Genomic DNA, 14,611 nt, shown 5'->3' with positions numbered 1-14,611 from the left:
GCATCCACATGGCAATGATTCTCCATGTTACTTTCACTGCTGTGAGGCATTTGCAGCAAAAATGGAGCATCCACACAAGTGGCTGAGCAGTGAATTCCTGCCCATTTTAGCCACTTTTCAACTTCCCCTCCCCATTCCTTTCCAGGAAACCTGGACAGAAATTGCCTGCACTCCTTCCCTTATATCTCCGTAACAAAAATATCACTGTTAAGAAAATGCACTATTTTTAAACAAATGAAAGCTGGGAATATAGAGGAATTAGGAGATTTTGGCAATAGTTCATTATAACATTATCATGCTAAAGCACAGTATCAATTGCAGATTTTCCTTTAAAAAGCCCCCCAAAAGACTTCCAGTGGTGTGGCAAAGAAAATAGCAGCTGTAAAGGGCTGATGGAAGAAAATGGCTCCTTCCTGTCCAGACAGCATGCAAACATATTTCTACTCTTTCAAACTGACCAAAGCAAGTCTGGGAAACAATGGAGCAAAATAAAACTATTAAGTGTACGATTAGAAGATGATGTGGTTTGAATGCTCAAAAAAATGCTCTAATTTGGAAGCAAAGGTGGAACAAAATTTCCACGTGAAAGCAACTTAGTGCACTTGCAGTGCCGAAAAGTACCTTCAAAGATCATATCTTCACCAGACCCAGATAGAGACACTGAGGGTTTGAGAGAAACAGTGTCACATGGAGATCACGTCTTACATTTCCAGCCATGATCCTTGCTCCTGGCTGCTAAGCTGGCTCTCCTCTCCAAAAAGAGACAAAGGCATTGGGGCTCAGCTTTAGGGGTCTTTCTTGAAAATGAAAGATGGAATGAGCACACCGTTTTCCTGTATCACTGATCAGACCATCACTGTTTTGTAGACTCAATGATCAGACCAAACAAGGTATGAGTTTTCCTCTTATCCTAATGTCATACAGGGTGGCCAAAAGTATCCAACAGAGAGCAGGGTTACTGAGTTACACCCATATAGAGAGCTTATTTTAATGCCCTTAAAAAGATCTTATTCCTGAATCAGATGTAATGCACTCATTTGGAAACTACACACAAGATCACACATTTAACACAGGACACAGATGTAACCTATGAATGCAAATACACAGCAGTTCCTATGACTCAAACTACATCATAAAAATAAATGGGAGCAAAACAGATCTCTAAATAAGCAGAAGTTTGATACTTAATATGTTATTCATAAAACCTGGATTTATACTACAACCCTACACAGAATTGCATCTTTTCTAAGTGCATCTTCTTGTGGACTCAGAAGAATATAACTGTGCTTACAGTAGCATGGTTACAGGTTTTAAAATGTCATTTTGTAAACACCTTTGTCCTGTTGATTTGACACGTGTATTTTGTATATATAGCTCCGTACTGTCGAAGTGGCTCTTCTTTGGATTCCTTTGAGCCTGGTACTTTTGCCTGCTGCATCTGGAGCAGATTAGGAACAGCTACCATGGTAAGGGAGGCCCAAGACACTATTCTATTATGTTTGCTGCAGTTCAATCTGATCACCTATCCCATTTTACAATACACCTATCTGAATTTCCATCTGCCGCAAGGTCACTGGCATCACCTTAAATCAAATGCCCTCTGGCTCCGGGTCCCATGATGAAAAATTTATGGTGTCCTGGACACGATACAATTTTTACAGCTTTACAGCTCAAAGCCTTCAGGCCCTCCTGACCAACCAAGAAAAAGGACAGATTTTATTATAAATCCCAAATGCTCACATTTGTCCGTGCAATTTTTTTGCCTACAGAGTATGTTCATGGCTTACAGCAATGTGTTTTACATTACCTGGACGAATAGGAAAGATTTAATGGGAGGAAGCAACTTGATTCTTACTGCCTTGACTACACAAAGCAGAACTTCCAAATGATACCATGACTTCTTGACCAGAGCCAGCTTGCTTACCTTAAGAATTCCTGGGTTTAGTTCTCTATTCATTTTACACCTTTTGAGGAAATGCACTGGCATAAATTCAGTGGTGTACAATAAGGCCCTCATTTTCCTTCTGCATCTCTGTCTAATTTTCTCGTTTCATTTTTTGTACCAATCCCTGTTTATGTTGAAATCCTATAACTGAGCTGCCTTTTCCACATGTGCGACATCCTTCATTTCATAAATCAGTTCTTCTCTAAAAGCTTCAGTCGCACTCTATCCATCTTCTTTGTTTATTAAGAAATAACATATTGGGAGCCTGCAAGAGCCTGCTCTGGAATCCGCAGCTAAGTATTTCCTGGAAAAGTTTGTAACCATTTGTACATCTATCTTTATTTTCTGGGTGCTCGATTAAAGGGCATTGGGAACTGAGGGTAAACCCATGCCTGTGACCTAGATGTGTGCTTTCTCCTCTGAGCCCAGAGAAGCACACAAAAGTGTAGGAACAGACATTCCTTTCTCCTTCCCAGTAATCCATACCCAGCTATACAGCTTATAACTATTCTGTTCCATGATAAACGTTTGGACTATGAGCAAAACAGCACTCTTCATCGCTTTCCCCCATATGACATCACTAAAGAGCACTCAAAGATTTTAGACTAACTCAGCACATAATCTTCACATACAGACACTCCCTCAAGGTCACATGACATGTTTCTCATAACCAACTCGCTTTCTCCTCAGTCACACAGCAGCTTGTGGGGAAAAGGCATCTTTAAAGCCCCCAGGGGCCTGATTGGGCTTGGGATGATGGTACCGGGGGGGGGGGGGAAGCAACAACCCCTCTTACCCCACAGCTGTGGGCCCGTTCCAATTAAAAATGCTTTTTCCCACAGCTGCTATGTGACTGAGGAGAAAGCAAGTTAGGTCCAGGGAACCCAATGTCAAAAAATGTAACGTGTTGTTTGACCTTCAGAGCTCAGCTGGATGACAGGTTCTTCCATGGATGGTTTTGTATTGTAACACTAAACTGGAAGCAGAGTAAAAATATACAGCCGAAGAGATAGCAGTCCATAAAAGGGATAACTTAAAAACAGCACCCACACAAAGATCTCATGAAGTTCCCATGTAGCATAGAACATTGTGTCCTGACACTTAAAAAAAGACGCCTTGAATAATTACACGGTGCAATCAAATGGCTGGCTGATGTGCCAGCCATGGAAGCAGAAAACCTAAGCCACTCATAGACAAAGAAGAGCCTCTATATCCTTGGGGGACTTCTGAAATATGTAGAAATAGATGGATTCACAAATTAACCAAAGGAAAACAGAGTTGCACTCAATGTTTTCCATTAAGTGGTCTTCTGTGCAGGCACACATGGGACTGTTTGAAAGCTCCTAGAAGTGTGAGATGCTTGCCTAGCCTTTTTGCGCGCTTTCCCCCCTGCCATGGCTATAAAAGGTGGGGCAAGCAGCTCCCTCCCTCAGTTCTCTAAGCCGCTAGTGTAGAAGGAAGGTAAGAAAAAAGAGCACACAGAAGGGAAGGAGGGAGGGCTATGTGCCTGCAGTGCACTCAATGAACAACAGTTACAGGTAAATGCCACCGTTTTTATCATTGTGTCTTCTGTGCAGTCCCACATGGGAGATTAGTGAGCTAACTAATCCATTAAAACACCTTTTAATGACAACATTCTAAACTTTTTGAAAACTAAACTTGTTTAGAGAATGGAGGTCTAAAATAAAATATCTAGAAAACATCTCATTGGTACAAATAGATGGGAACCGGTTCTATGGCCCAATTCTGCAGCAATGACTGCACTTCCTCTGAGAGTAAGGAGGAAGGAGGTAGAAGGTTGGACAGAGGGGAGAATGTTGGGCAGATTTGTTCTGAACTCTAGGCTGTAACCTTGGTTGACTATGGACAAAACTCAAGCCTTCTGAGTGATCAACTTCCAAGTCTGTAGAGGAAGCAAGTGGTTGACAGATATGGCCCCAGAAGGCGTGGCATCAAAAACCTCATTTACTGGATCGCTTGGTGAAAACAAGCGATCCAGTAAAGCGAGACAAATCCCTTGGTGAATGGGAACCATCTTTTGATTTGGTTCAGAAGTATCTCCTCCGAGGTTGAACAGAGGCAAAGGAAAAAAGGTTGATGACAGCCTCTGAGCAATGTGTGCAGATGGTTGGGGATGTGTGGAACCAATTGTATTTATTATTGTAAATACAATTGGGGAAAATCTTTGCCTAAAAGGATCTGGGTAGAGGTGTGATACCTCAATGATCCTGATGTCACCTCATCATTCTTAATCTTTTTGAGTGCCTCATCTGTGGTGGAGGAATATAGGTCAGTACCTTCAAAGAGAAGGTCTTCCACCCTCATTCTATGGTGAGGGGCTAGCACTGTTGTTCTGAGCTACACGTGCCTATATATTACACTCGCATAGCACTCAAAGAGCAACTTACAATATGTCTGATGGTATTAAGTTGTCTGGAGAGCTTAAAGCTTCTCCTTGCAAAATTTTTGCAAGCCTGTGCTTATCTTCTGGGATTAGGCTTAAGTACAAGCCTATCTTTTCCCATGAAAAAAGCCAGTAGCAGGTCATAATGGCCTCATAATTACCAATTCTAATGGGTAAGTCTGCAGAAGCATAAACCTTTCTACTCAGTATGTCTAGTTTTCTGCCTTCTTTATTGATTGGAACTGAATGGCCCGTGCTTTTTTGGAGACCCTTGCCTTGGAGGGTCTTGGTAACAATGGAATTGGCAAGAGAGTGAATAAACAAGAAACCCGATCCTTCTTCTTTAGTTTGATACACATTGTCCAGCTTCTTTGATGTCACTAGAGTCGAGGCCAGTCTGGACTACACACCTTTGGTCACGTCAAGCAAGCCTTAAATTATCTGAAATGTCACTGGTCCGACCGCTTCTAAATGAAGGATCTTGAAGACCAGATCCAAAGTGGTCAGAGCAGAGCATTCTGGATGCTGTTATCTGCAGCATTAAGATCAGAGTTGGTACAGCCCTTCAGGGCTGACTCCCAAAGAGCTGCTTTAAGTTGCAATGCCCATACATGGCGCACTTTGGGCATAAACTGTTTACAGACCACGCACCACAAGGTGTCATGGCCCTCACCCAGACAAAGAAGGCATTTGTCGTGCCCATCTGATTAGGCCATCATTGTCTTACAATGTGAATACTTCTTGAATAGGGCCTCCAATGCCATGGAATCAAAGCCTGAGCTCACATCTGTAGTGGACGGAACCAAAGAGCGGAGAGAACACACAACTTTCTTCAGAAGTGGCAAAAGTAAAACTGAGGGAGGGGAGCTTCTTGCCCCACCTTTTATAGCTGTGCCAGGGGAAGGTGCGCAAAAAAGCTAGGCAAGCATTTCGCACCTCCAGGAGCTTTAGATCATCTGTGGCAGGCCTGTAAATATGTAGTTCCCATGTGTGCCTGTACAGAAGACACAACAATGAAAAGAAGATTCCTCCCCCCACCCCCCAGACCAGCTTAATCAGGACTGAACATGTTCCAGGATTGATAAGAGAATGCTGAAAGTAAAAGTCAGTTCGACGATATAAAGGGGAGAGAAAATTAGTCTGCTCAGTCCTCAGAGAGATTATTGGATCTTGGATGGGGACATTTTTGGTGAGATGGCAGTAGCAAATCGTTTCCCCTCCCGTGAATTATCATGAGGCCCCTGATGGCATCTCATATAATACAGGCATGAACATGGCAAACTATAGCTTCAATTCATTTCAACAGAGAAGCATCACTTGATCAAAATTCCTCACCTTGACAGTGAAGTCTGCAGTAAGAGGGCCCGACATCCTCAGTATCTCCTTGTCTGGAAACTTCTGAAAGTCAACACTAGAATTTTCCACGAGAAAAGAACCCGTGAAGCTAAGGCTGTTTTCACCTTTCACACCTTGCAGAGTCTTGGTTTCTAAATCTGCCAAACACAAACACAATGTAATTGTTCCCAACACTCACAGGTTAAAAAAAATAACATTGGGAATGTTAACATACTTTGCAATGGCATAATTTATTGTAATGGAATTTAGTTTTACTTGGAGAGGCTGATTTTCCTCCAACTGAACTAGGAACCGCAACCAATGAATGTGGGTTCGCCACCTGTACTTCAGTGTTCTCCTTAACTCCTGAGCCTGATCTTCAGTTTTTTGTCCTGTTTTCTCTTCTTTGACTTAATCACCTGTTGTGGGAACCACAATCCTACTAAAGAATGGTGGGGAGATGGGAAGAAATGCTAGGACTGCACTCAGGGCTTTTTTTCTGGGAAAAGAGGTGGTGGAACTCAGTGGATTGCCCTCGGAGAAAATGGTCACATGGCTGGTGGCCCCACCCCCTGTAGTCTGTGGCCCCACCCCCTGTAGTCTGTAGGTGGGGGGGATGTAGAATGGAATTTTGAATTTTGAAGCACTGGGGAAAGCACATTATGAAAAATGAGTTCACCCTGTCCACTTTATCGTGCAGACATTTTGTCTGAGGCTTTCTTTTCTCCTTGGTTACCTCTGCCAAAGGAGTTTTATGTATATAAACACAGGACCTGTCTGAAAGATGTAAGGAAGCAGTGCAGTCAGGGCTTTTTTTCAGGGGGAACGCGGGGGAACGGAGTTCTGGAACCTCTTGAAAATGGTCACATGGCTGGTGGCCCCGCCCCCTGATCTCCAGACAGAGGGGAGTTGAGATTGCCCTCCTCGCCGCTCAGCACAATCTCAACTCCCCACTGTCTGGAGATCAGGGGGTGGGGCCACCAGCCATGTGACCATTTTCAAGAGGTTCCAGAACTCCGTTCCCCCGCGTTCCCCCTGAAAAAAAGCCCTGACTGCACTGCTTCCTTACATCTTTCAGACAGGTCCTGTGTTTATATACATAAAACTCCTTTGGCAGAGGTAACCAAGGAGAAAAGAAAGCCTCAGACAAAATGTCTGCACGATAAAGTGGACAGGGTGAACTCATTTTTCATAATGTGCTTTCCCCAGTGCTTCAAAATTCCATTCTACATCCCCCCCACCTACAGACTAATTTAAACACAATGCTAACAAGACATCTTTGCACTGTGCCTTTGTGCAGATGGCCAAGCAGCTCACACATACTTACTTAGCAAAGAAATTATCTACAGTATAAAAGCAGCTATGTGTGTGGGGAAATGCAGATCTTTTCCAGCCCAGCTTGATTACAGCAACAATTTCTCTTCTCACACTAGATGGCTTTCTTTTTAAAAATGGGTATTGCTAAATCATTACAGCATTTTCTTTTTTTTAAAAAAGGAAGTATCTAGCCTTTTTTGTAATGGAGTTATAAGAGGAAATGTACAGGTTACACTTTTCCCTGTATAATGTTGCAATTAAAACTGCTAGAGACTTCCTTTTTTAAAATGAAAACTGGGAAATAGAAGATCATGTCAATAATGCAATAAAGCTATAATGATGTAACGAGATCTGATTTTCAAAAAAGCAGCCTGGTGTGAGAGGAATAACGGCCGCCATCATGGAGGGCTAGAACAGAGAAACCCACCATGTGGAAAGCTTAATTATTAATTCTGTAGGGGGGGGTCATTTAGAAAAATCAAAATATTAACATGCTCCGGTCTCAGTCTTGTGTACCAATAATGAACAGAACAGCTAGCATTGGAAAACCAAACATTTCACAGGGACAGATGATCCTGGAATGCACAGGTAACCCTTTGCCAGTTTTCTAAGCTTTAGAAAATATTTGTACATTCACTCACTCACTCACTCGCTCGCTTGCTCGCACGCATACACACACACACATGTATGTGTGTTGTATGAAGTAAATAAATTCTTAGCATTTAAATTTAAATATTTAACATTTTATATCTTTAATGCATAGTAGTTTTTCAGAGATAGCAACCAGGTTGATAGGTTAGTATAAATTTGCCTGTATAAGTGTTTTTGCTTTGCCAGTTTCACATTTAAATCGGGTTGCACTCTCTCTTTTTCTCTCTCTCTCTCTCGCACACACACACGCACCCACACACCCACAGACAAGCAAAATCAAAGAGCTACAATGGCAGCAATCAGTTATCCATTGATGAACACTACTGGTTATATGGACTTAGGATGGGTTTTTAGCCCCTGCTAGTTTAGAGAAAATGGAATGGGGGAAGCAGAAGAGGGGGACAGAGAGAGAGTCAACTGAAAAGAAAAACTCGTAGGATAACAGATGTAGGAACACACAGGGCAATGGAAGAAGAAATCAAATATTTGGCACCACAACTGAGGTTTTGCAAAAGATTACATTTTTAAATGCCAGGAGACGTCGTGAACCTGACAAATTATGGATGCAATGTAATAACATGACCTATTCAATGAAAATCCCCTTGGGAGTCAATCTGTTAGGCTTATTAGACTATTTCTTTCAGTATTTTTTCGTTATTCAGACTGGACTGTAAACGTTTGCCAGGGGAACACATTAATTGCAAACACATTACAAAACTGCAATTTAATGTTAGGTGGCAATAAGTTTATTCCAGGATAAACTTTGTTACTTGCCATTATCTGTAGGAGTCATTCTGGCTGTTTGCCATTTATATTTTCAAAATAAAACATTTCCAAATTTGGCCTCGATGCGGAGCAGATTTTGCTTCTGAGTTGCTTATCTGTAGGATGTGAAGCACTTTTCACAATCTCAGCTCTGCCAATGGCATAAGCAAGCTTTCACAAACAGATCTGCTTTGGTGTCATGTTACTGATACATCTGCACCAAAAAAATTCCACTTGCTCGGGAAATCATGGAATACTAAACTTTATTTAGCAGTGTAAAATACAAACACAGCAACCTGGATCAGTGTCTAAGCTAGATTTCTCCAAAAGATAATGTGTGCACTATGGATAGTTTGCCAGCTGCTGCAGAGTAGCTTGTGCATCCCCTGGAAGATCCAAGAAAAGACTGTGAAAAGATGTGATTTTATTTCAAAGGAGTTTTCTCTGTGCTGCTTAGCTGATGCTCTTCCTAGCCCATGCTCTGTCTCTTGGATAGAACAAAACTCGGTAACATGGTAGGGGAAGAAGAGTGGCTCAAGGAATACCTCTGTTAATGAAAAATTAGTAACTCTAGTCTAGAGGCTTACTGACATACACTATTCAGTTTACCTTGCTTTTAGTGCCAGAACTTTATGAATGTGATAAATCTCCCCCCAAGTGCTCTCCTGGGTCCTGAAAATCATGTTACAATTCTGCCCGCCCCGCCCCCCAATCCACAGAGAGGCACACAGAATGTGCAGCATTTAGGGTCATATAAATCTAGGTTAGCATACCCCCTTTGTAGCATCCAGATTAGAAATGGGTCTCCCAATTTCCTTCATCTGACCCCTCTACAGGCTCTACAGTTTTCCTGAATTACAGAAAAATCATATGCAAACTGGCACCATCTCTTCCTAGTGAGACGGTGAATCAAGAGTACACATAACCACTTTGTTAACCAACCTTCGTAGGCCACCTTCCTCAGTGGCTTACAAAGCCAGCCTTCCTTCCCCGAGGAGCCTGAGGCAGGAAAAGGCTACTTGGAACATGGATGCCCCCTGACTGATCCATAACTAAGCTGGCAGAGGAGAGGTTTTCCTTTTCACCCGCCAGCTTGGAAGCGGCCAGAGAGCCAGCCCAGCTCACTGTGTTCCCCTCCCCTTCACTCTGGTATCTGCCGGGGCAGAGGCCAAATCCCAGCCTGGTGGCAATGCAGCCTAGCACCTCCCGAGTGACTCACTGATCTAGCAGCAGCGATGCCTGGATGATACCTGGCGAAACTGCATAGCAGCCAGCCAGACCAGGCACCACAAATGCTGCTTCCCCCTGACTAGCAGCTTGTGGAGCTGAGGTGGAAGGAACCGAGGCATGCCCTTGCTTCAGAGGTGGAGTTGGGAAAGTGGAAGAAGCTCGGCCTGGGGAGGTCACCTCAGGACAGAGCCCCACATTCTGTTCCCATTGGCAAGAAAACAAACTCCTACCTCCATCTTGCAACATTCTCAGACTCCCCACTTCACTGAAAGACCGCATTGCAGGCTTACTCTATAGCTTGGGTGGCCAACCCGTGGGAAGCCTGCACCACTTCCCCCCTCCCAGCCAGCCCAAGGTCCCTCAGGATAGGCTGGCTGAGTTGGGAGCCAAGAGCCGCAGCAGGCGAGCTCTGAGCTGGCACATGCAGTGAGGGGCCACACCCTGGAGCAGCCTTCAGCCTTTCCCCCCATTGCTCATGGGCCAGATAAGAGCCCTGGAGGAGCCAGATCTGGCCTGTGGGCCATATGTTTGACATCCTGGCTGTGGTAGGGCTCACACTGTGGTAAGGCTCAATTTCAGAATTAATATCAGAAATACTCCTAGTAAAACCAGAATTAACAAGGAATGGAATGCAGCGCAGTGCTCACTTTCAGAACAATAAAGGAACTGAAGAGGAGAAATGCTTTCATACCTATTCCCATGGTGAAAATTATATATAAACTGCCTCACCTAAATAAGTTCCCATCCTAACATAAAAGAAGGTATTTACTTCTCTCATCTACACACACTTACTGCTCTATGAAATCTCTCTTTCCTGGCCTCTTTACAATTTAATCTTATTGAAAACAGAGTTGCAAAGAGATAACACTTGCTTGAGAAATGGCACATTTAAAAAGAGAAGGGAAGATGGTAAGTAATTTATAGGAAAGAAGAGCCAAAGAGCCATAGCTGAGCAAGCCAAGAGTGGGCCATTTATTCCTTTTTTTAAAAACTGTTTATTTTTCCCTTCTGCTATTACAATGTGCAATTTGCTGGTCATTATTTGCAGCTATAAATCTAAACAGGCAAAAAAAGATTACTCCCCTGTCCATCGGTACAAACCAAAGACTAAGACCTGAAAAGACCCTATTACACTAGGTTTTTCTTTGCTATTGCTTTAACTTAAAATTGACAACCAACTGCACATCTTTACTGCATGGCTGAACTGTAATATCTGACTTCTAAATATTCTGCAAAAGTTGTTCAAGACTCACTACCTTCATAGTTAAAATGGTTGTATTTTTATTAAGAGCAAGTAAAGCACGTCTTTTGCTCTGTTCCTTTGGGAAAAGAAGACAACACTGAAAGCTGGAAGAAGGCTGCTGCCACTCAAGGCCTGTCCTTAGCACAGGTGTATTGCACTCATTTGTGCTGGGAACTGCACAGGCAAGCAAGGAAGGAAGGCGATCAGTACAGGAAGATTAACCACATAACTGAACTTCCTGAATGCAAACTTGTCTGTGTGTAATGGGGATGGAATTTATAATTGCATCTCATAAATCTAATATAGTTTATGATATTTGTAAATACCAAAAAAGGTCATAGTGTAGGGATCCAGGGGCTCCATGATAGCTTGGTCCTTCCTGCCCTCCCCGGGGCCAGCAAAGGCCTCAGATGCTGAGAGTGGAGGAAAGTAACCACATCTTGTTCTTCCTCCTTTCTTCCCAACTCTTCCTGCTCCAGCCTGGAGAAGACCTGGCACCTCTTCTTGCCTGACATTTGGCCTCTTATTATTGGCCAGGATTAATTCTTCACATGCCCAACAGCTTACACCTGTATCTCATTTGCCTGATGGCCTGGCCAGTCTGACCCAGCTGCAGCTGCTGTTGGCAGCTACTTCAAGGGGCCACTTGGTGACATATAAAAGCTATGCATTGTCTGGCTTGATGATGCCAGCACTCTTGCCACTGGGGTGGCCATAGGAGCAGTTGGCTGCTGGAAGGTCAGGACTGGGGGGTCATGGCCACCTGCCCTAGCCTGGACAAGTCTGAGAGACAAACCACATGATACAAATTACACGTGAATGATGTGAAAATGCACTTACACGTGTTCCAATGTTGTTCTCAACTACATGCACTAGGGTTTTCTCTGTGTTCCTCCAAGATGCGGGAAGGATATCCCATCATGCATCTGCTCTCTGCGTATAGAAGTGAGCGCCGTCTACCCGCAGTTTTGAGAGCACAGTGGAGTGAGCTGCAGATAGGAAGCGGAAGATCCAGGAAAAAAGGACACTCTGCATTGTCGACTTACTGGTTGTGACCGTGAACACGCACCGTCACGGCCACACTGGACCAGGAAGCGTGCTCATCAAGAGAATGCTGGACACGGGCATTTGGGGTAAGACAGGACTCCTGACATTCGCTCAGTCTCGTGTAATTCATATCATGTGGTTGGGTTGTGTCAGGCACATAAGACTGGAGGACGATAGTGTCATGGCCCAGTCTGAGAGTGAGGTCTCCTCTGGAGGAGAGGAGCCTCGTGTAGCCAGCCAGGACTCCTCAGGAGAAGAAGAGTTCTGTGTAGCCAGCCCTAGCCCTGACTCAGCAGAAGCTGGCAATCAGGAGCAGCAGCTGCTGGCTGATCAAAGCCCACAGCCAGCAGCTGAGACACCAGCACCCTCTAGCCCCAATACTTCCACAGGGGAGGCTCAGGCAGGGACTGCCAGCACCACAGGGGAAGCCCAGCCAGAGGCTTCCACCCCACCAGGTTCACCCACGCCTAGAGAGCGCCACAGACAGCGCCAGAGACTGGAACTGCAGGAGAGACGGCGCAGTGCTCGTCTCCTGAGTCAACGCCAGCTGCTGGAGAGTGATGATGAGTAGCATCAGGATGGCTGAAAACCATGCCTGGCTATAAAAACCAGCCAGGAGTGACAGCCAGGCGTGGAAGCAACGTGTCTACTGCCTGCAACCACTCTGTGTTCCTTGCCCATGCCTGCTTTTGGACCTGACACTACCAGTAAATGACCTTGGATTGTACCTGACCTTGCTCTTGGACTCTGGACTCACTCCTGGTGTTATCTCGTGCTCTGTCCACCGGTTTGACCTGGCTTTTGCTCTTGGAACTCCCCTCAGACTCCGGCATAAAGGTTTGGACTTGAATCACCCTGCTTGGGCTGGCCCAGCCCGTGACAGATAGTATTCCTGGAGTCTCCCTTTTACAAATGCAGCAATTTCTCACCTTGTGCTGTTGTTGCACTATAGCAATCATTTGCAAGGGGGCTGCTTGTGCACACAGGATAATCCAGTTTTAAATAATTACTCTATCACATTAGCCAATAATGTGTGATGCAGCCCATGAGACTTCCATTCTTTTTGGAAGAATGACACCTGTTCTGATTTACTGGAACTCTTTACTTTTCAAACTGTGTGGCCAAGAGCAATTTTCAAGCTCTGACAACCCAAAGATCCTTGTTTTGATTTTTAAAAATTTAATAGATCCCCAGTCCTTCTGTTCTTCCTTTGCTGATGTACACACCACACAGCCCTTCTTCAAACCACTTGCAGTAAGCTGTACATGCCTCATGGAGGCATCTGTTCTCTTGTCTCCAAAACAATCCTTTGAAATGCTTACTTGCTACACTTAAACACGTTAAATTATTTCTGTTGTTCTATATTCATGATATGCAAGGGCAGTGTAGTGGTAGCGAGAGCCGGTTTGGTGTAGTGGCTAAAGTGACAGGCTAGAATCTGGGTGACCCAGTTTTGATTCCTCACTCTGCCATGGAAGCCTGCTGGGTAATCCTGGGCCAGTCACACACTCTCAGCCTAGCCTACCTCACAGAGTTATTATGAGGGTAAAACGGAGGAGAAGAGGACAATGTAAGCTGCTTTGTGTCCCCATTGGGGGGGAAAGTGGGATATAAATTAAATCAAAATTTAAAAGGGCAGGTCTCAGAAAGCCCCAACTCAAGAAGTCCTGACCCCAATTTGGAGTTTGTGCCAGTGACAGCAAGACTCCTCTTCATGGGTTAATAACTTCTACACCTGGGGGTCCCCTCAATGCGGCATCCGCCCACAACTTTCCTGGTGCCTGCCAAGCGGTGGGGCCAGATGGGTCTTTAGCTTTGCCCGTGCAGATCTGATTGGCTGTGCAGAATTTTAAAAGTGGCTTTGGCAGCAGCTGCCACCACAGCACAAAGATTTTCACCACGTGATTGAAGGTAAGCTGTGTGTGCATGCAACGAAATGTTTTAAAACAGTACGTTCATTTAAAATAGCATCCTATTATGCAGAGCTGCTGCCTGAAATGTTGAAGAATGACTACTGGAATTATGCATAGCCTTACTCTCTGACATTTTGGAGTTAGTTCTGCCTTGTGCCGTAGTCACTACCACACATCTGAATTAAAAAAGTGCTTGCAAATTCAAAAGGTTTGGGGAGGCCTGCTGAAGAAGGGTAGGAAGGGGTCTGGAAAAACATTCAGAGCTGTACACAGAAATAGAAAAAGACCGGTGTTACCTCAAACCTGAGCGTCTGGTGTGTGTGTTGAAAGACCTCCAAAATGTCCCAGTATTGAACTGAGCATAAGCATCCAGTATTGAACTGAAAATCATCTATGGATGCAGAGGGGTGTCTCTGTATTCTCATATCTGTATACAAAGTTATATTCCTTATTGGTGGCTGATATTGCTAAGTATGGTTGGTTTTTTTTGGTTGGTACTGTCTTTTAAGGAGCCCCGTGGCACAGAGTGGTAAGCTGCAGTACTGCAGCCCAAGCTCTGCTCACGACCTGAGATTGATCCTGGCAGAAGCCGGGTTCAGGTAGCCGGCTCGAGGTTGACTCAGCCTTCCATCCTTCCGAGGTCGGTAAAATGAGTGCCCAGTTTCCTGGAGGTAAAGTGTAGATGACTGGGGAAGGCAATGGCAAACCACCCCTTAAAAAAAAAGTCTGCCAAGAAAATGTCATGATGCGACCACTCCCCA

At 44.4% G+C, this 14,611-nt stretch overlaps 1 protein-coding gene across 1 annotated transcript in view; it reads right to left on the bottom strand.

The window, feature by feature from the left end:
• The window catches only part of ADAMTSL1 (ADAMTS like 1), a 361,881-nt gene that overhangs the window by 191,866 nt on the left and 155,404 nt on the right, over positions 1 to 14,611 (bottom strand). Inside the window, exon 7 of the mRNA XM_054986918.1 lies at positions 5,685 to 5,842. Within this exon, the coding sequence (XP_054842893.1) occupies positions 5,685 to 5,842 (158 nt within the window). The remainder of the gene's footprint in view (positions 1 to 5,684; positions 5,843 to 14,611) is intronic.

This window comes from Eublepharis macularius, chromosome 8 (genome assembly GCF_028583425.1).
Source record: "Eublepharis macularius isolate TG4126 chromosome 8, MPM_Emac_v1.0, whole genome shotgun sequence".
NCBI lineage: Eukaryota > Metazoa > Chordata > Lepidosauria > Squamata > Eublepharidae > Eublepharis > Eublepharis macularius.
This window is presented reverse-complemented; position numbering and strand designations above follow the sequence as displayed.